We start from the raw sequence: 22,438 nt of genomic DNA, 5'->3' as shown, positions 1-22,438 counted from the left end.
CAGGGGTGACCATTTCCATTGTTGGGGAGAGGAGGGTCTATCTTTGGACGCTGTACGGGGCGCCCTTTCCGAAATCGGTAAGTGCAGGCTTGCTGGCGTGCTATCCGCTATGAATATTTTGGCATACTAAACATGATGGAATCTCACCTCGGCAACGCTTGTAGTGCCAACAGGAACCACTCCTGTTAACCTGCTGGCAGGAGTACTTAGTTTTGTAATGGGAGATTCTCACCCAGTATCTCAATAACATCTGAGTCTGTTCTGTCTTTTGTGGACATTCCAGCATCTAAATAATGGTGGGCACTTTAGGCATGGCTCTAGTGCAGTGTTTTTCAAACTTTTTTTCCGGGGACCCATTTTTACCAACTGGCCAACCTTCAGGACCCATGCTGGCCGACTTTGGCGACCCACGCCACCCGACCTTCGCGACCCACGCCGGCCGATCTTCGCGACCCACGCCGGCCGACCTTCGCGACCCACGCCGGCCGACCTACACGACCCACGCCGGCCGACCTTCGTGACCAACGCAGGTCGATCATTGCGGCCCACGCCGGCCGACCTTCGCGACCCATGCTGGCCGACCTTCGCGACCCACGCCGGCTGTCCTTCGCGACCCACGCCGGCTGTCCTTCGCGACCCATGCCGGCGGACTTTCACGACCTACGCCGGCCGACGTTCGTGGCCCATGCTGGCAGACCTTCGCGGCCCATGCCGGCCGACCGTTGTGGCCCACGGCAACCGACCTTCGAGGTCCACGCCAGCCGACCTTTGCGACCCACCATTTTCTCTTACCTTGTTTGCTGTTGACAAAATGCAGGAATCGCAATCGCTCCCAAAGCACGTGATGTCAATGTTCGGGGGGGGGGGGGGGGGGGGGGGGGGGCACTCTGCCTCCTTTCAGGCACGAAGATTACATAGAATTTGTTTTTAAATCTTCTGCGTATCCGATTCCGCAACTTTGCGGGCAACAGCCGCAGCAGCCCGCTTTTAACCTTCTTTTGTTGTATTCCCAATTCTGGCCCCTTGTGCATTATTTCCTTTGCTCCACAATTGGTGGCTATACTGTCCGCTGCTATTGCCTTAAACTCTGGAAAATCTCGCTTAAACCACTCTGCCTCTTTGACTGTCTCTCTCTCTCACTTCCTTTAAGCTTCTCTGTCCGTCGCGGCGCTCCTGTTTGCGCAAATTCGCGCGCAGCATCCGGCTTTTAACAATGCCGGCTGCGACCGGCCTTCAAAAAGGCCGCGACTATATAAATATAATACGGGCATGCATGCGAAGTGCGGCCCCATTTTTGTTATATGGTCACAGCTGTAGTGATATTCAGATATCAATATACATGATCAATGTATGAAAATGTACAGTCATTTCAATGCTCGATGTCTCAAAGTCAGATACTATAAGAACCGGATTCCCGCTCTTTTTAGTTAGTTCGAGAGTGTGATCCAGGACAGTGAACAAGCAAGACATAGAATAGCTCGAGTGAGAGAAGTTAGAACTAGTTTGTTATAATAGTGCATAGTTATATAGTTATATGTATTGTACTTTATTTCTTTGTAGTTAGTTTAGTATTGAGTAAAAGGACTCACAGTTTATTATTTAATTACTCATTAAATAGTTAATCTTTCAACAAGAAGACTATGGTTATTTTATCATCCTGGTGGATTCAAGAGTAATATATATATTTTAGATAAGTCATTATTTAAAATATAACAGCGGCCTTTCCGCAGGCCGCTCGCAGCTGGCCTTGTTCAATGCCGGCTGGTGCGGCTGTCGCGTGCAAATTTGCACAAACGGGAGCGTCGCGACGGACGGCTCTGCGACCCTCCCAACACCCGTCCACAAACCACCCACAGGTCGCAACCTCCACTTTGAAAATGCCTGCTCTAGTGATATGGGTGCGAATATAGTTCAGGTTATTCCAGAGCTCTGAGAATGTTGCCATAGGGTGAGCGATTAATGTTGCTCAGATTGTTGACCCATGAATTTTTGGAATCACTATAACATTTTTGAAACCAAACTCTGACCTTTGTATAGAAACATATTTTGCTGAATAATTCTGTCTATTTGTTCCCTAAATAAACACTGCATTTACTGAAGCACTAGTCTAGGTGCAGAGTGGCTAGATGAGAACTAAGGACTTGCTGTAGGTCTAAGAACCTGCAACTGTGTATGTGGCTGGCAGTTTATAACTGTGCAGTTTATCTCCTTGCCCTTAAGATAAGAAACCTGCCAATGTCAATAGTCCCACATCAACACTGGTGAGTCTTTACTGCCTTCTGCTGTGGTTTAGCATTCCATTTAGCTGTACAGAGAAACTAGGGGTCGGCAATAAATTATAGGTTTGCTCGTAGCAGATACATTAAGAAAAAAAAGAAGAATAAACAAACTTGCAAATGCATAACATTGATAAACTTCCCATTAAGCATCTTGTACACCTTAAGGCACAGGTTATCTGGAGTCAATGAGAAGGATACCAGCCTAAGTGACAGATGTACTTCACCAGTTTTCCAGCAAAATAAATTCAATGTTGCAGTAAAGTGGATTTTCTTTCGGCATAGATAGAGAATTTGCATTCATACAGCACCTTTCACATCCACAGGTTACTCAAAGTGCAATGGATTACTTTTAAAGTGCCGTCACTGGTGTTCTCACATTCTCCTGCTCCCTAACTGATTTGCAAACCACAGATGGTGCAAGGAGACACCTCTTTCTTTCTCCCCTCCCCTCACCGCAATCCTGCGCTTGTGCATTTCTTCTTTCAGAAACGGAAAAATTACAATCTGGTCAGGGTAGTGTTGGAAGGGCAAGAGACATAAGAACAGGAAGACACTGAAGTAGAAGAAACACCATCGCTCACTCGCACGCTAGCAGATATTGACCCTGCATATACCTTAGAGAACAGCTTGGAGCTGAGATCTGTACATGGTGAGACTCTGGGTGGGGTTTTCCATCCCTTCTTGCCGGTGGGATATTTGGTCCCCCTGAAGGAACCCCCCCCCCCCCCCCCTCCCCCCACGTGGCCTCTGAGAGTGGTTGGGTTGGGGTGTGAATTGGGTTGGGGTAGTCGGGTTTGGGAGCAATTGGGTTGAGGGGTAAAGGGGTCGTGGGGTAGTTGTGGCGATGGGGTGGTCAAGTAGTCGGTGATTACGGTAGCATAGTGGTTAGCACTATGGCTACACAGTGCCAGGGTCCCAGGTTCGATTTGCGGCTTTGTGCGGAGTCAGTACGTTCTCCCCGTGTCTGCTTGGTTTACTTCCGGGTGCTCCGGCTTCCTCCCACAAGTCCCGAAAGACGTGCTGTGAGGTGAATTGGACATTCTGAATTCTCCCTCTGTGTTCCCGAACAGGCGCCGGAATGTGGCGACCAGGGGATTTTCGCAGTAACTTCATTGCAATGTTAATGTAAGCCTACTTGTGACAATAAAGATTATGATTATAAAAAGATTGGTTGGGTTGTGAGAGTGGGCAGTGGAATCAGGAGTAGTTAGGTTGGGGGCAATCGAGTCAGGGTGGGAGGTAGTGAGGTCAGGGGGGTAGTTGGGCCATGGGTAGTCAGGTCAGGTGGTAATCAGATTGTGGGGGCAGTCGCATCCTGTAGATAATCCTGTCGGCAGTGACATACTCAGTCCAGGTAAAGGCACTCGGATCAGGAGGTGGCCAGGTCGGGAGATGGTAGTGGGGTCAGGGGTAGTTGGGTCGGGGGATAGTTGGATGGTTGGGGGGGCAATTGCATTGGGTGTTGTCTGGTTAGGGGCTTGTCGGGTGGTCAGTTGGGTAGTTGGGGGATAGTCGGGTGATCAGGTTTAGTCCTGGCATTGATAGGGAGTGGGGGTGATTGGGGCGGGTCAGATGTTTAATTAGGTTTAAATCAGTCTAACATTTCCTGGCTAGCTATTCATGTAAGTACTATTCAAAATCTCTGACTCTAACTCACAAATCAAATGCATTTGCAGGTGGTCCCTGGGAGCAGTGTCATTGCCCATTGGAAGTTTACATTTCCTGGACAATTCCCAAGGAGACCTATGGATCAGGAGTTCCACAGATTCTGATCCACATCCTCAGTCATACGTCCAGTCTCTGAGTATCCAGAGACCATAAGATTTGGCCCAAGACCTCCAAATCTATACTGCTTTGAGGAACCCCACAGTACTCGGAGAGATATGCTGCATGCTGCATAAGTTCACCATCAGGAGGAGGCAGCCAATGCCACCAGCTATACAATGAGCAGCTGAGAAATGGGTTCATGAGAATAAAGGAGGAACACTAGACAGCCCATTTATGGCTGGGATGTATGAAAGTTGAATACCAGTAAATGCAACCCCAATTTTTCATTCACAAACAGTACCACATCTTCCCTCTATTACTGACCATCATAGCTCCACTTGGCTACAATGCAAAAGTGAAAGTTACCACAAAATAAACATTCTAGACCAAATTTATTCATCAAGCTATGCCATAAGGAGTATAAACATCAACAAATCATTGTTGTGCATTCCATCAGTGCCTGTCTTCCATATGCCTTTGTCTGTTCTAGTGCTCCCCCAGTGACCAAAGCATGGCTGCTGCAGGGCTGCTGACCTTTCATGGTAAGAAGTCTTACAACACCAGGTTAAAGTCCAACAGGTTTGTTTCAAACACGAGCTTTCGGAGCACGGCTCCTTCTTCAGGTGAATGTGAATGCAGTGTCATGCCCCTGTCTCTGCTGCATTCACCTGAAGAAGGAGCCGTGCTCCGAAAGCTCGTGTTTGAAACAAACCTGTTGGACTTTAACCTGGTGTTGTAAGACTTCTTACTGTGCTCACCCCAGTCCAACGCCGGCATCTCCACATCATGACCTTTCATGGAGCAGACTGCAGTTGGCCTTTGAGCAGTCATTCCAGCTTCAGACCGCAGTATTTCAGCATTGTTGGTAACCGCGTGGGCAAGTTGGCCAACAGGCAACAACAAGGTGGAGTAGCAATAATGGAAGGTCAGACGCTGTCATCCTGGAGGAGGACAGCAGTGTTGTGCTTCATCAAATCCACTGTCACTCCCCCAGGACTGCACCTCATCAATCTGAATAATCTGTTAGAGGAACTGCTGCTGCACTCTGCAAGGTCCATGGGGCAGTGGTACCTGCAGCTATGATGGCAGCTGTCTGAGATCGCACAATTGCAGTCGGTGCAGCACACAAACATTGATGGTTTCTGCTTGTGCCGCAATGGAAGCTGAGACATTGGCAATCGAGTGCTGCATCATGGTTGAGTCTGCAAGTGTCCTCATGAAGGCAGACACCACGTCCACACTGGCAAGGTAGGGCACCTGCATACAGCCCTGTGCCAAGTTGATGTCAGACTCCTTCATGCCCTTGGATATTGGCAGCAGGCTTTCTGACAGGGCTGTCAATGCACCAAGCATTTCATTTGCATATCATCAGTCTTCCTCTTGTAGGCTGCTCCTTCAGTGGCCTCATATGAGTCCTGTGCAGCAGAAACCATGGATAACATTATCCATTGGCAAGCTAGAAGCCATGTTGCCTTTGTCCCCTGCCCATCGCTTGCAGGTCACTTATACTCAGTGGGGCAGGATTGACCCCCGTGTGTTTCCATGGCAGAGGCGGCTTGCTATTGGCAACCAACAGGAGATCTTCTGGTCTCGCTGATATCAACTGCATTTTGTGTAGTTCGCCTGTCCCATCGCTGGGGAACCTGCCACGTGGGGGTGGGGGGGGGGTTCCTTCAGGGGGACCAAATATCCCACCGGCAAGAAGGGCTGGAAAATCCCACCCAGAGTCTCACCATGTACAGATCTCAGCTCCAAGCTGTTCTCTAAGGTATATGCAGGGTCAATATCTGCAAGCGTGCGAGTGAGCGATGGTGTTTCTTCTACTTCACCTAACGAATGCCACCCAATCGAACTAACAACTCCCCAACCCAACTATCTCCTGACCAAACTATCCACCTCACCCACCTGCCACATCATCCACCCACCACCTCCCCCACCCACCTGTCCATGTCACCAACCTTGCATCGTGATGAATGGCGGAGCAGGCTCGAAGGGCCAAAAGGCATCCTCCTGCTCCTATCTTCTATGTATCTATGTATGTATCTTATCTACTTCATCAACATACCATCAGTGGTTAGCACAGCTGTCTCACATAGCCAAGGGCCTGGGTTAGAGTCCGGCCTTGGGTGACTGTGTGGAGTCTGCACGTTCTCCCCGTGTGTGCCTGGGTTTCCTCTGGGTGCTCCAGTTTGTTCCCACAGTCCAAATATGTACAGGTTATGTGGAGTTGCAGGGATAGAACAGGGAAGTGGGCCTGGGTAGGGTGCTTTTTCAGAGGGTTGATACAGACTCAATGGGTCAAATGGCATCCTTCTGCACTGTAGGAATTCTATGAACCGCAACCATCATATCCATGTAACACTTACCCACTCTATCCACACCCACCTACCCAGTCACTTATTCACCTATTCACCCATTCATTCAGTCACCCATTCACTCCTCCATTCATTAACATTCAAAGATTGCTCCTTTAAAGTTATCATATGGCAGCTCGGGGCATAAAAAGGGGTATGTCCCATAATAATAATAATCTTTGTTAGTGTCACAAGTAGCCTTACATTAACACTGCAATGAAGTTACTGTGAAAATTCCCTAGTCGCCACACGACGGCGCCTGTTTGGGTACACTGAGGGAGAATTCAGAATGTGCAATTCACCGAACAAGCACGTCTTTCAGAACTTGTGGGAGGAAACCAGAGCACCCAGAGGAAACCCACGCAGACACAGGGAGAATGTGCAGACTCCGCACAGACAGTGACCCAAGCGGGAATCGAATCTGGGACCCTGGCGCTGTGAAGCAACAGTTCAAACCACCGTGCTACCGTGCCACCCGTCTTCCCCTGACTTGACTTCACTCCGACAGAGTTCCTTTAGGGATGCTGCAATTCTTGGACAATCGGGAATGGAAGATCTCAGAAGAAATGCATAGCAGCGTCAAGCTCAGGGAATCTTCGAGCGCAGCGACAACTCACTTATTGCTATCATCACTTTTGTTCACAGCGATGACTCAAAATGGAAGCATCGCACCTGTCAGCAAGATACTTGCAATGACTGATATGATTTACTGAATATGGCCACGCGTCACCAGGACATTGGGGGAGCGGAATTTCTTTCGGTTCGTTAACTGGCCGAGTTGACATTTGGCAGCCGCGATTCAATGTACTTGCAGTTTTCAGTACTTTGCACCACAGGGAAGTTTGCAATACTAGGGGAGCTGCTTACTCGCTCTGCCAGCTTGTCTGTGGTCTCCCTTATGGCAAATTGTGAAGTATCCAAAGCTCCAGCCTGGAAAGATCCAGATACAAATAGATGTATCACTACAGTCAGCTTAACAAACACCGGCAATGCTGTCCTTCTCTGAGGTTCAAGTTGTTGCAGATTTCAGTGAGGACATCCTTAGTGAAGCATAGCTGTCTCACAATGTTGGTATCCTCTGAGATCCCAGGTGGATTATCGCTTCCTAAACACTGGGTGTATATAACCTTCTGCTGATAGTCCTTCTCCTCCTTCTCTCTCTTCGAGAAGGTTGGCCTTGTCTCATTCTCCCAGTGTGCTACAATCAAAGGAAATGCCTGCTACTGGACCCATGACTTGGAGCAACCAACTTTTACTGAAGCTATTGTCATGATGCTCTGAGCTAGTGCACAGGCAAATCCTGTTGCACTTGACCTGGGGTCTAACACAGGTGAAACTAAAGTTACTAAAGCATCTGTAGCTGGATTCTCCGATTGTGAGGCTATGTCCTCACGCCGGGAATGGTGGCACTATGTGGCCAGAACTACGCCTGGGAATTGCCGGGTCCGTGGCCGCGCATGCGCATGGCGGCGACCGCGCCATGCAACATGGCGCCAGCCTCTCGCGGACCCGGTCTGCAAAATAGTGCTCCCATTTGGCCGACTCGTGAGCCCCGGACCACCGTCCCACAGTGCCCCCAGCCCGGCCGAAGTCCTCCCTGCCCGTGGATCTGCACTCCCCCGACTGTAGCAGTGCTGGACTGAGTTTGCATGCAGCCACGCCAAGTTCCCAACGGATGAGACCATGAAGGACTCATGCCGTTGGGAACTCGGCCGTTGGCGGAGGGGGGGGGGGTGGAGCATTGGTGGGCATGCCTCAGGCAACATCCTGAGGCTGTCGATATGTTGCACGACATACTCTCTGAGTTTGCCGCTTTGGAGTGGGCGGTGCATCGCGAAAGCTCCCAATTTGGTCAGGAACTTTGATTCTCCCGCCGATTGGTGGACGGGATTTTGGGTTCGGCAACCGGAGAATCCTGCCCAGATGTCTTTGGTGTGATCCCGATTAAGTCCAACCACCAGGTTTGAAACTTTAACACAAATATCCTTTTATTATTTAACAATAATTTGTATTAAATAGGCAACAGTACAACTGGTCAACCACTATCTAATTCACAACTCCTCCTTTCTAACTCACCCACTCTACACACACACACCTACAAAATAGAAAGGGTGGGGCAGAGGGAAGAAAATGATTAAAAAATAAAACATAGGGAACTTTGTCTTCAGATGGATATCTTGCAGTTCTCCAGTTTAGGCCTTCAGTTGTATGTTATCTTGTCCTTCAGCTTGTAATGGTTGTTACTGGCAACTTGCAGAGGCATCAGGCAACCCACAGCCAAGAGAGAGATGAGAAAACACAGCTTCTTACTCCAAGGGTCTCATGTCTTCTTTTGGGCTCTTTATGAAAATCTCCACCTGGCAGGAACCAATCACTGTCTTTTGCCAGGCAGAACACTATCCCTGGCCAACCCATTGGCCGCCAGCCAAACAATCAAACCAAATCCCTTCACTCTGCTGGGTGCCGGAAAGTCTGGGATTTCCTTTCCCAAATGCAACATTTAAGGACACAGTGCTTCAGTTGCCAAGCTATTTGAAACTTTGAATTCTGTACTCTGTCCGCTTGACTTAAAGGTATATCTCCGTTAACGAACCCCAGACCCCCCCAAAAAAACAATAAAGATAAAATAAAAGAAATAGGATCAAAGGGAAATCAAAAGGAAGGACTCTAACATGATGAAGACAACAAAAATGTCCTTTAGCACCTGCTTCACTTTCTCCATAGATTTTTGCAACTTGCGGTAATAAGGGAAAGAGTTAAAAGCTTGCACTATTGTAGCCAGTATAAACCAACCAGCATCTATTTTTTTTATAGTCTATTATCCCTTATAAAACTGTGGTGGTGAGGAGTGGGGGTTGTGGAGGTGTTTCCTGCCCATTTCAAATTGCCCTTGAGAAGGTGGTGGTAAGCTGCCTTCTTGAATTGCTGCAGGCCACATGGTGTAGGCACACCCATAGTGCTGTTAAGGAGGGAGTTCCAGGATTGTGACCCAGTGACATTTAGCGATTCATTGCAAAATTTACTGTAAAGCACGTTGCAGATAGGTTCTTAACTTTGATCCAAATTCTTATTCAAGTCTGGGCTTTCTTACTGGTTCTGTTTATTCTGAGGCCATTTCCTGGAAAATTGAGTTGTGCATAGGAAAATTAATAATTTCAAATACAGAAAATACACAATGGAAAATCATTGAATTGTATTTTGAAGCAATTAAACTCTGATGTGATGAGTCTTGCCCCGGAAACTAGTAGAATAATCCCAAGATCATCTACAAAACTCCAAGTTGCTGCACATTCACTGTCACAAAGTTTCAATCTGTCCCATTGTTCATAGTGAGCCAGGCTATCTTACTGTTTCTTATCGGGGCGAAATTCTCTGCAGACCGTCGCATTTCCGTCGAGCAAAATTGGTGTAGATGACTCCGGCGTGGGGGCCTTCTTTTAGGCAGCTTTTCTCCGTTCCCGGAGGGGCCAGCAGCGGACTGACGCGATTGGCGTCAGTTTCACCAGCTGCGGAAGTGGTGAGACCAGGCGTTTTTTGGGGGGGGGGGGGGGGGGGAGGAGGAGGGAGACTGACCCGGCATTTTGGGGGGGGGGGAGAGAGAGAGACAGACCAGCATTTGGGGGGGGGGGGGGAGAGAGAGAGACTGACCCGGCGTTTGGGGGGGGGGGAGAGGAGGAGGAGAGAGACAGACCGGCATTTGGGGGGGGAGGAGGAGAGAGACAGACCCGGCGTTGGGGGGTTTGCGGCGTGGCGTTGAGTTGAGAGGAGGGGGGGGGGTTGCGGCGTTGAGTTGAATGGGGGGGGGGGATTTGCGGCGTTGAGTTGAGGGGGGGGTTGCGGTGTTGAGTTGAGAGAGGGGGGGCGGCGTTGGGGGGGGCGGCGTTGGAGGGGGGTAGGGGTGGTGAAGGGGGTAGGGGTGGTGAGGGGGGGGTTGGGGTAGGGGCAGCGGCGTGCAGAGGAGGGGGGCGACGGATGCCCGGGGCCAACGCACCGTCGCCCCCCCTCTGCACGCCGCTGCCCCTACCCCAACCCCCTCCCCTCACCACCCCTACCCCCTTCACCACCCACTACCCCACTCCAACGCCGCACCCCCCCCACTAACGCCGCACCCCCCCCCCCACTAACGGAGGAAGGAAGGGGGGGAGGAGGAAGGAAGGGGGGAGGAGGAAGGAGGGGGGGGGAGGAAGGAAGGGGGGAGGAGAAAGGAAGGGGGGAGGAGGAAGGAGGGGGGGAGGAAGGAAGGGGGGAGGAGGAAGGAAGGGGGGAGGAGGAAGGAAGGGGGGGAGGAGGAAGGAAGGGGGGAGGAGGAAGGAATGGGGGGAGGAGGAGAGGGGGGGGTGTGGGTACCGGCCTTCAGAGGGAGGGGGGGTGTGGGTACCGGCCTTCAGAGGGAGGGGGACGGGGTGTGGGTACCGGCGTTGAGGGGGGGGGACCCGGCATTGAGAGGGGGGGGACCCGGCGTTGAGGGTGGGGGGTTGCGGCGTTGCGAGAGATGGGGGGATGGCGTTGGAGGGGGGTAGGGGTGGTGGGGAGGGGGGTAGGGGTGGTGGGGAGGGGGGTAGGGGCGTTGGAGGGAGGTAGGGGTGGTGAGGGGGGGTGGTTGGGGTAGGGGGCAGCGGCGTACAGAGGGGGGGGGTGACAGTGCGTTGGCCCAGGGCATCCGTAGCCCCCCCTCTCTGCACGCCGCTGCCCCCAAACCCCCCCCGATGCCGCAACCCCCCCCCGATGCCGCAACCCCCCCCCCGATGCCACAACCCCCCCCGATGCTGCAACCCCCCCCGATGCCGCAACCCCCCCCCCGATGCCGCAACCCCCCCCCCGATGCCGCAACCCCCCCCCGATGCCGCAACCCCCCCCCGACACTGAACGGCGTCAACCATCATCAATGGTTGACGCCGTTTTAAAGCTACTGTGATTTTTGCCGACGTGACCCGTGGCCACGTCGGCGGGACTTCGGCTCATCCGGGCCGGAGATTTGTGGAAACAAAAATATAATGAAATCCTGCCGGCGCCAGCTGTTTTCAGAGGCTGCCGGCGGGATTTGCACAGCGCCGGTTTTTGGCCGGTCAGAGAATTAAAAACCCCGCGGGAGCGGGATTAACGCCACTGCCGGCCGATTCTCCGACCCTGCGTGGGGTCGGAGAATTTCGCCCCAGAATAGCACAATTCCCAGAAGCCAAATCTTTCAAGTTATATATTTTGCAATAAACGTTTCTGCTCGAGGTGAGAGTATGCTACGGAATTCAAGATTTCTCCACACCATCAAGCACTCAGAAAAGTTTTGCTCACTGTACTCATGTGAATTATTCAAGTTCAAGCTACACGGGATTCTTGGTGCAGCGCGCCCTCGCTGGCAGCGGGATTCTCCGTCCCGCTACACGAGATTGTTGGTGCAGCGCACCCTCACTGGCGGCGGATTCTCCGTCCCGCTACACGGGATTGTTGGTGCAGCGTGCCCTCACTGGCGGCAGGATTCTCCATCCCGCTACACGGGATTGTTGGTGCAGCGCGCCCTCGCTGGCGGAAGGATTCTCCGTCCCGCTACACGGGATTGTTGGTGCAGCGCACCCTCACTGGCGGCGGATTCTCCGTCCCGCTACACGGGATTGTTGGTGCAGCGCGCCCTCGCTGGTGGAAGGATTCTCCGTCCCGCTACACGGGATTGTTGGTGCGGCGCCCCCTCGCTGGCGGCAGGATTCTCCGTCCCGCTACACGGGATTGTTGGTGCAGCGCTCCCTCGCTGGCGGCAGGATTCTCCGTCCCGCTACACGGGATTGTTGGTGCAGCGCTCCCTCGCTGGCGGCAGGATTCTATGTCCCGCTACACGGGATTGTTGGTGCAGCGCTCCCTCGCTGGCGGCAGGATTCTCCGTCCCGCTACACGGGATTGTTGGTGCAGCGCTCCCTCGCTGGCGGCGGATTCTATGTCCCGCTACACGGGATTGTTGGTGCAGCGCTCCCTCGCTGGCGGTGGATTCTCCGTCCCGCTACACGGGATTGTTGGTGCAGCGCCCCCTCACTGGCGGCGGGATTCTCCGTCCCGCTACACGAGATTGTTGGTGCAGCGCGCCCTCGCTTGCGGCGGACTCTCCGTCCCGCTACACGAGATTCTTAGTGCGGCGCCCCCTCGATGGCGGCGGGATTCTCTGCCTTGCCAGCAGGCCAATGGTGTTTGCCATTGTGGGCAGTCCCACGCCGTCGGAACTCGGGCGTGGGTTCACCCCTGGTGCAATGGAGAATCCTGACAACGGAGAATCCAGCCCATGATGTCTCTTAATAAAACTACCTGATCTTATTTTCTTAAATTGTTCTCAGTTATCTACAAGTACTACTAAAGAACGAGCCAGGTTCATTTTTCATCAGGTCCTTCATCCTGTTAGTCTGGTGTGGGTTCAAAGTGCTAACCAGTGCACCACACAGACTTACTGAAAGCTAAAAATATGGATGTGTGTCATCAGGGGTTTTCTAATTGGAGATGAGAGAATCAGTGGCAGGCGGGGTAGTGGAAGATTAGAACTGGAGATGAAAGAGGATTAGATACACAGTCAGAGGGAGAGTAAAGAATAGAGAAAGAAGTGTAAAATAATCGTGTAATATTGAAGGAGTTTATTATTTAGAGGTCAAATAGATACTGTCACCTCTTCCCCAAAACAGGGCCACCTGAGTTCCAAACTAAACATTTCAATTACTGGTGGAAAAAAGGAAGTAAATCATTGATGCTAGGTTTTGCAGCTTTAATAGGATGCTGCAATGGAACGCGGGGACTTAATTCACTTCAGAAAAATAGACAATGGTGCCAATTCATCCTGGATTTCGGCAGGTAAGCAATCCATTCAAACATCTAAGCCGACAAGAAAAGCATGTGATCAGAGAGGCTCTCACTGAGCCCTGTGTGATTAACTGCTGAAGATTATGCTGGACTATTGACTGAAAATATAATGGAAACACTTGGGGAGACTGAGCCTAAGCAAATATAACAATTCATGACATTTCTTTTGGATACAATTGCTTATATAAAGTATTTTTTTTTGTTAGCTCTAAGATTATGTGTTAATTGAGAAGGTATATTTCTCTGAACTCCTCTCCCATTGCAAAGTCTCGCTTGATGGAAGCTGGATGCTGAGGCATGAAGGTCAATGTGCAGGGCTACACTGCTCTTGATTCTCTCTGATCAAAATGAATTCTAATTTGTTAGAAAATGATCTGAAGTGTGATCTTTTCTAGGTCAGTCATTCAACACAATTATGTTGATGCAAAATAGTTTTGGCTTTGTATCAATGCACATAATGCAACATAACTCGGGAATACGAGTTACATTCTGCCAAATAGAGTTGGACCACCTGAAAGAGATAGTTTTAAAAAGTTGGCAGGCACTTGTTTAGCCTAAGAACTGCTTCAAAACTTAATAACACTGGAAACACTAGGGGCAAAATTCTCCACAACGGCTGACGCCGGCATCGGAGGCCGCTCCTCGCCCCCAATTCCCCCCCCACCCCCCCCCCCCACCCCCGGGGGGGGGGGGGGGGGGGCTAGGAGTGGCGTTGCGGGGAACACGGCCACCGGTCCTTGACGCTGGCGTCAAGGCGGTGCGCCGAGAATGACGCGGCCGGCAGCGCCTAAGTGACGTCAGCCGCGCATGCGCGGTTGCCGTCTTCCCCATCCGCTGCCCCGCAAGACGTGGCGGCTTGATCTTGCGGGGTGGCGGAGGGGAAAGTGTGCGTCTCTTGGAGACGCCGGCCCGACGATCGGTGGGCACCGATCACGGGCCAGTCCCCTCCCGAGCACGGCCGTGGTGCTCAATCCCCTATCTGCCCCCCACAGGCCCCAAACTTACCTTTCACGCGATGTTCACGCCGGCAGCGACCAGGTGTGGTTGCCGCCGTCGTGAACAGATCGGAAACGTCAGGCCGCTCGGCCCATCCGGGCAAAACGCGACACGCCATTTTGGGGGGGGGGGTGGGAGAATCGCGGGGGGTGCCAGTGCGGCCCTCCCGCGATTCTCCCACCCGGCCTGGGGAGCGGAAAATCGAGCCCTAGGTAGTTGGGCAGCACCTGTGGAAAACGAAACATAATAAATGTTTTCGGTCAATGTCAACTGGAAGAAAATAGAGATGAACAGTTTTTAAACAAGTGTGGAGCCCAAGAAAACATAGGTGGGTGGAAGGTGTGCCTGGGTGCTGGTGTAACAGGGAAATAATAAAAGGGTGGGGCTGTGATAGTGTGGAGGGGTAGGGTGATTAAAAGATAATACAAAGACAAGTGCCGATAATGAGACAAGTACAGAAATAAAACCTGGGTCTAGCTGGTGTAACTGGGATTTTCACAGTAACTTCATTGCAGTGAAAGCCTACTTGTGACACTAATAAAGATTTTTATTATTAAACGGTTAGTGAACTGTTTCAACCGTGTCAATATCAATAAGAAGTGTTGGTGTTTTGGCATTGTGAATTATTTCACCAGAATTTGAGTGCCATATTGACTATAACTTTATGCAAGCATCCTGGCATAACATGTATAGGTCTCGCACCGTCTTCTGCCAGGTCTGATAGCCAGCAAACTTGCCCATCCAGGGGAGAACTTCTTCCCTTATCCTTTCCGCTTCACTTTTCTGGCGAATCTACCCAACACATGGGTGAAAAGAGCCAAAACCAACGCCTTAGAGCTCTAGCCGCCCTGTGTGCATCCACTCACTCCATGGCCGCCACCGGAAGTCCGTGTGGTTGATATTTGTATTCATTTAGGACTAATCACTTCCCATATGATTGGTAGTAAGAGATAATTACATCAAAAACTATTACTTGATAACCGAGCTGCACAGTTATTGGTTTCAAATTGAAATTAATGATACTTACAAATGTTTTGGATGTCCATTTGTAGTTCTTACTTGCTATTGGCTCTAGAAAGTGAAAAAGATGGTCAAAAAGAACAGTCATGTTGAATGATTTGATTAGCAATTATTATAATACTTAGTGAACAACTCTATCATCAACTACAAAAGTAACTTGTTCTATCCTGTCATACATTTTGTGATAGAATATGCTTTGGGAATTACATTATTGCAGCACGGCTTCTCATATTCTGCTCAGTAGCACATGTACCACAGGGCACAGGGCAGCAGGGTAGCATGGTGGTTAGCATAAATGCTTCACAGCTCCAGGGTCCCAGGTTCAGTTCCCGGCTGGGTCACTGTCTGTGTGGAGTCTGCACGTCCTCCCCCTGTGTGCGTGGGTTTCCTCCGGGTGCTCCGGTTTCCTCCCACAGTCCAAAGATCTGCGGGTTAGGTGGATTGGCCATGCTAAATTGCCCGTAGTGTCCTAAAAAGTAAGGTTGTGGGGGGGGATTGTTGGGTTACGGGTATAGGGTGGATACGTGGGTTTGAGTGGGGTGGTCATTGCTCGGCACAACATCGGGGGCCGAAGGGCCTGTTCTGTGCTGTACTGTTCTATGTTCTATGTACCATAATGCTGTCAGTTCACTGCCAGGAATCTAAGCTACATTTATTTTATTCCTATTGACGGCTAGCCACCTGTCATGTTTTATGTGTGTCCCTGTGAAACATGTCTGGTGGAAGGGTGAGGATTGCGGGTAGGAGGTAGGGCGCATAAAACCCAGCCCATAATGTTTGATTGGTTGGTGCAGGGCGCATAAAACCCAGCCCATAATGTTTGATTGGTTGGTGCAGGGCGCATAAAACCCAGCCCATAATGTTTGATTGGTTGGTGCAGGGCGCATAAAACCCAGCCCATAATGTTTGATTGGTTGCGTGACAAGGGGTGAGATTCTCTCTTTGGGAGACTAAGGACACGATTTACCCAAATGGGAACAGTGTGCAATTAGCGTGCGATTAGCCAATTGTTTCCCTACGCTCGGAGCTATCGAACGGCCATTCAGGTAGATCGGGGGCCTCAGTGAGGAATGCGTGGCCAAGGCCGCACTTAGTCCCGTTTTCTGTACTGAGGAGCTCTGCTCAGCGGAACTTCTCAGTGCAGGGAGAGATCGTGATGCCATTTTTAAATGGCGTCCCAATTTCTCGACTCCCCCGACACGACCCCCAAGCCCCAACTCACCTTTAAGGAGGTCCTTGGCTCCTACCGCACCCATGCAGGGCACGCCTACACCCAATCCCTGTCACATGCAAAATGCCATCTGGGCACCTTGGCAGTGCCAGGCTGGCACACAGGTGGTAGTGCCAGGGTACCACACTTTCCAGAGGGCAAGCATCTGGGGGCCTCTGATTCCCTGGGAGAGCCCCACATTTGTGGGGATCAGCCCTGAATGGTACTCGCATAAGGTCTCCAAGGTGAGGGGGTTAGATCATGCCTTGGTTAAATCTCGGGAATGCGTTTGAAGGGAAACTAGCTGTCTAATATGCAGATTTGTCAGAAAGTGATCCCGGCCACAATGGGCAGGATTCACATCGTGATGTCTCATCAGATTGCATTCGGTCTCACTAGATTTGGCATCTACTGGCAGCGCTGTGCTGTTTTTCGAGTGCAATGCAGGTAGATCACGCCCTAAATGTTGACGCCAGGACTGAATTGTGTGCAATTCACATCCCCATTGGGGCGGCTATTCGTGGAGTAATTCAGGACATGCTAATAGGCTAGCACTCTGATGGTGTAAATTACGAGCAATTCCCAGCCCAGCAGGCGTTCTAACCACTGGGGCCTGAGTTAGCGCCAGAGAGCCTGGTAACTGAAGCTGTTTTTAAGTGCTCCATTTATCACACACTCACTACAACCAACCAGATGTCCCAGAGAAGACCTGTCCCCAATGGTTGGGAGTCCAAGGTAGGCCCACAGGTCCATGTCAGCGAGGAGTGGAGGGACACTCCCTTCCCCTGGCTGAGCCTCAAACTCAAACCTGCACTCCTGAACACTGCCTTGGGAGTGGTGGCAGAAGCAGTCAGCGTGCTAGTCTCACCAGGAGGAGACAGCTGGTGATCCGATGGGATGGGGGGGGGGGGTCACTGGTGAAGCTGCTATCCTGAGAGGAGCAGAGAACCAGGGAGGGTTCCAAAGGCTCCAATGCTGGTGTCCGCTGGTTGGGGTGAGCTCTGCTGATTTGTTGCTTTCTCTGCAATAGGCAGCGCTTCTGAGGAGTGCCAACACCCGGTACACTCCTGATTGAGTTTGGCCCTTGATGATACAGCTGGGGTGTGAGGGTGTCCAGCAGGGTGACTGGGGTGGGCTCTCAGATGACCAGAGGCCTTCTGAGCATCTAAAGGACACAGCAGCACTGAACAGTGTGAGCAACCAGGAGCCTGTAGCACTAAAGGGGTGCGTTTAAAAGACAGACTGCGACAATGGCAGGCCACCCCTGTGTCAAGGGGGACACCTCAAATCTACCGACCTGGCACCAATTCACTACCTGCTAATGCCCCCTGCTAGTGGACTTGTGGGAGGAAACCGGAGCACCTGCAGGAAACCCATGCAGACACACGGAGAACGTACAGACTCCACACAGTGACCCTAACCGGGAATCGAACCTGGGACCCTGGCGCTGTGAAGCAATAGTGATTCCCACTGTGCCCCTCGCACGTGCTGGAGGATGTGAACAATGGGAAAACACATCGACAGTGAAAAACACACCGCTGGGAGAGGGGGGGGGGGGGGGGGGGGGGAGGAGTGGGGTGTCGGGTGCAAATTCCCGCCCCTGGGTCAGTGTATAATGTTGCTGGATATACGCAACTAATTTGTTTGTGCCTCCACATAAAAGTTAATTGAGCTTGCAAGAACAATCTTCCAATTGTGTTACATTTACTTATGCATATTTCGATTTAATTACAATTATTGTAAATAACCTATTTAATTACAATTATTAGATGATGTTTCCTCCTGGCTATAAAACTTCTTCCCACAATGGTTACACAATATGAACTTGCTGTATGAAACTAAGTATGGCAGGTAAAGCTCCTTATCGATGGCTAAATCTGTGTTATAATGAGAATTGCTACATTAGAATTCAATAAGTTCGAAACAAAATAGGATTTGCTGAAAAAAATTGCTCATATTAGCAATCTCCTTAACAGTAGCTGAATTCTAATATATTATTTAAATACTTATTATTGGAATCATTGGTTTTATCTTTTTTTGCCATTCCAAATGGATGGGTTGTGATGTAATCCATTCACTGACTGCAAATGTCTCTTTTATCCATAGCACTGTACATCTATCTTGTTAAATCTAAAATGCTTGTTGGTTCATGATATAACAGCAGAAACTGAGATAGTACTATAACACTTGGTAAAGACAGAAGCAATGATAAAATTAAAATATAAAATTAACTCAAATTAAGTCGCATTATTTTAAAACCGTATTACATTTCTGAAATCAGAAGAGAAACGTAAAGTAGAAGCCTTAGCCTCAGTCCTTGCAAACTCCTGTCTCATCACCAACCCTTTTTTCCTTTCCAATGTTCTCAACGTTTTGGAGCCTCTGGAATTCATGCTCCACATTTGGATCCCTCCAAACAGGATTCTGCCCACAGTTAGGCTCTTATCAAAGTCACACAAGCCCAAGATATCTACACTTCCCTAATTCTGGCCTCCTGAGCATCTCTGATTTTAATTGCTCCACCACGGACTCTGCCTTCAGCTGCGTAGGCCCTCAGCTTAGGAAATCCCACCTTTCACTTGTCACCCTCACTACCTCAGTTCCTTTCTTTAAGACACTCCTTAAATCTACCCCTTTGACCAAACATTTAGTCAGTCATCCTCCTGATGTGGCTCTGTGTCATATTTTGATTTATAATGCTGCTGTGAAGCACATTGGGAAGTTTTATTACATTAAAGGTGCTGTTGTTGCTGTTGAACTGGAAAGAGTAGTAATGCAACGTGCAAATTCCAATCTCATAGAACGACTCACCTTCAAACCTGACACCACCTTGGCTTAAGCAGTGGAGGTTCAAAAATCCCTTTCATATTTAAAAACAAATCTTTTCTGGCCTTACATCATTGAGCAATAACATTTAGATTAATTATTTATGACCATGTTACAGCTTTTGATAACTCTCAAATAGCTATAGGGCGGGATTCTGCGAAAACCGGCGGGGATGGCAACTCCGGCACGAAGGAGTGGCGTGAACCACTCCGGCATCGGACCACCCCGAAGGTGCGGAATCCTCCGCATCTTCAGGGGCTAGGCCGGCGCCGGAGTGGTTTGTGCCCCACCGGCCGGCGCCGAAGGGGCCTGGTGCCACGCCAACCGGCCCGAAGGGCCTCTGCTGACCGGCGTGAATTGCAGCATGCACGGGAGCCGCCATCCTAGCACATGTGCAGGGGGGGGGTTCATCCCCGCGTCGGCCATCGTGGAGGACCACAGCAGCCGCGCGGAGGAAGAGAGTGCCCCCACCGCAGAGGCCCGCCCGTGGATCGGTGGGCCCCGATCGCGTGCCAGGCCACCGTGGGGGCACCTCCCTGGGCCAGATCCTCCCCTGCACCCCGTCTGAGGATCCCGGGACCGGCCTAAAACGGGCAGTCACTCAGTTCATTGCGAGCCGGAGAATCACCGGGGGGGGGGGGCACCGCTGCAACGGCCCCCGACTGGTGCAGCACAATTCGCGGCCCCGCCAAATCCCCAGCACTGCAGAATTCGGCAGCCGGTGGGGGCGGGATTCATGCCCCCCCCCCCCCCCCCCCCCCCCCCTCCAAGCGATTCTCTAACCCGGCAGGGGGTCGGAGAATCCCGCCCATAATCTTTGCACTCATAGCAATTGAAACAGAATCAATCATTTTATTGCAAATGCCATTCAAAACTGGTCCCTCTCAGCTGATGTGGGGTTATTATGGCCTCTAAGCTTAGCATGTCTGCATTTTGGAGGATACTCATGTTTGTTCTTTTGTCCCCCACTTGATTCACAAGATCCATCTAAGACAGCATTGGTACTGTTCTTGGGCTTTGACATGGTGATGACATCTCATCAGGCAATGAGACTCAACATTGCCAAAATATTCTGAGCTATGCCAGGGAGCCTCTTCACATGGGAGTCAAAGGAAACATTTCAAAGACAATCTCAAAATCTCTGTGAAGGTCAGCAATATTAACGTCAATATTAATACATGGGAGGCAAATGCTGATTCTGACCATAATGCCGCCAATGCGATATAATCCAAAATGGTATGAGGAACTTCCAATAAATGACAGCAGCCACAGGTAGATAACAGCTTGGAGAAAGTAGTCCTGCCCTCCGTCCCACAAGCAGTGCTGTAAAAGGTCCTTAAATTTTTTAGCTGGCAGTTCCCCGCTCCCTTTCACTGCTAGTTGTCCCAAGCCCTGGGAAATCCTCGCAACAACTTAAATTTAAGTCAGACTCCCAAGTTCCTATGTTTAATTCATTGATTAGGTGTTACATGTATCCGTAATACTGTAAAACCTGTCCAATAGAACAGACAAAGAGCATGTACATGGTGGACAGGGGCCATAATCCCCTTTAAAAAAATTCAAACTCCATTTTAATATTCTCCCACCCATTGTGGGTGGGTTAATTTGAGGCTATTGTGCCACTTCCAGGTAGTAGCCTGAGGGAGTACTGAACTGGTTACCATTTCCAATACCAACAAATTGAGGTATTCATAGGCAGTAATTGTGGCAGTGTGAAGGCTCCTCTTCTGCACCATACTTTGGAGCATGCAAAAAACAATCAATAACCTCCACACCCCTGCAGACGAGCACTGAGTGCTCCTTCCAAGTGGCCATAGCATCTGAACTACATCTTTAACAGAACCATAGTCTGCTTGATGATGCTCCTCACCTGCAAATGATTGTTCTTGTACTGGTTTTCGGGCCCAGTCACCTCAAGGGAGTAAGCAGCCACCTCCTTAACGGTTATCTTTTGCCTTCCAGAAACCAACCACGGCCCTGGGGCTGGATAAGTTGTGGTCGGCGTGACTGCACAGAATAATTATTTATGGAAGCTACCAGAGAAACATACACATATGTGCAGGAAGGCCATAGTGTGGTTGCACACATCCCGCACAGAATGATTCCCTGTTCATGAATGTCTCCAGCTGTTACAATGGTGCCCATAAAGCAACGTGAATACAACCATTCACTCCTTGAACTTGTGGCAAGCTGGTTATGGAGACAATGCCTGGTGCCCTCTGCATCTCTGATGCCATATCTGTTGGGAAATTGATGTGAACCCCCACGTGGGAAAAAAGTGCATCACTGATGGAGGTGAGTGTCTGATGTAGAGATGCTGCTGTGGTCTGTGGCAGACCCCTGGAAAGAAATGCTGCATAGAAATTGACAGCATGGGAACCTTGATGTGAACAGGCAGGCCATGATGATCTGTTGATTGTGGTGCAAGATCTTCCTCCACCAGAGCACAGATGTATCTAACCATTTCTCTTTGCCTGCATTGCCTCTCAGTTATGTTGAATAAAGGACTTTGGAGATGGTATCCCTTTTTCTCAGGGTAATATCACCTTCCTGCTACTCTTTTTGGTATTGTCTAGATGCTCAGGCTCTAACTGCGCATTGCTTGGCTGCCCTTCCTCTATCGTCCATATGTGATGGAGAAGCCTCACCCATTTGGCTTCCTTCCTTCACAGCACAATCTTCACCTAGCGATGCTGGCAGTCTGGTCTGTCTGCCACTTGGTTGCCTGAAGCAAGGAACAATTCTATGTGGCCACACACATCTGTTCTTCCTCTTTCACAAATCCACCCTGTCACGTGAGAGTACCTTTAAGAAATGGGTGTTTACGAAATGTACCTTTAAGAAATTGATGTTTATCAGTGATGTCAGAGTCTGGGTGGAGCTGGGCTGTCTGTAAGCTTTTTACTTTTGTTTTAGGATGTATGCTGCAGGGTGTGTTTTAGTTTCGTTTTCAGGTTGGAACTGAAGCCAGACATAGCAGGTATACTGTTGATCTCTCTGCCATTAAAATACTATCTCTTGATCATTTGGTGAATTCAGAATTATAAATGTTCTCAGTAGTGAATGTAAACCTAATGTGCTTCTGCTAAAAGATGTTTTTTTTGTCTTCTGGATGTTGTTTGGGAAGTTATTAAGGATTACTTAGTGCTGTATTCTTT

At 50.2% G+C, this 22,438-nt stretch overlaps 1 protein-coding gene and 1 long non-coding RNA gene across 4 annotated transcripts in view; one reads left to right on the top strand and one right to left on the bottom strand.

Moving 5' to 3' along the window:
- The window catches only part of LOC119963074 (cytokine-dependent hematopoietic cell linker), a 177,595-nt gene that overhangs the window by 96,347 nt on the left and 58,810 nt on the right, over positions 1–22,438 (bottom strand). For all 3 annotated transcript variants that reach the window (XM_038791642.1, XM_038791643.1, XM_038791644.1), the window contains one exon: positions 15,252–15,295. In XM_038791642.1, the coding sequence (XP_038647570.1) occupies positions 15,252–15,295 (44 nt within the window). The remainder of the gene's footprint in view (positions 1–15,251; positions 15,296–22,438) is intronic.
- LOC119963075 lies at positions 12,933–21,524 on the top strand. Its single transcript, XR_005460021.1, has 2 exons — positions 12,933–13,219; positions 21,243–21,524. It is a non-coding gene; the product is annotated as an uncharacterized LOC119963075 (long non-coding RNA).

The sequence above is a fragment of the Scyliorhinus canicula genome, chromosome 3 (genome assembly GCF_902713615.1).
Source record: "Scyliorhinus canicula chromosome 3, sScyCan1.1, whole genome shotgun sequence".
Taxonomy (NCBI): Eukaryota; Metazoa; Chordata; class Chondrichthyes; order Carcharhiniformes; family Scyliorhinidae; genus Scyliorhinus; species Scyliorhinus canicula.
This window is presented reverse-complemented; position numbering and strand designations above follow the sequence as displayed.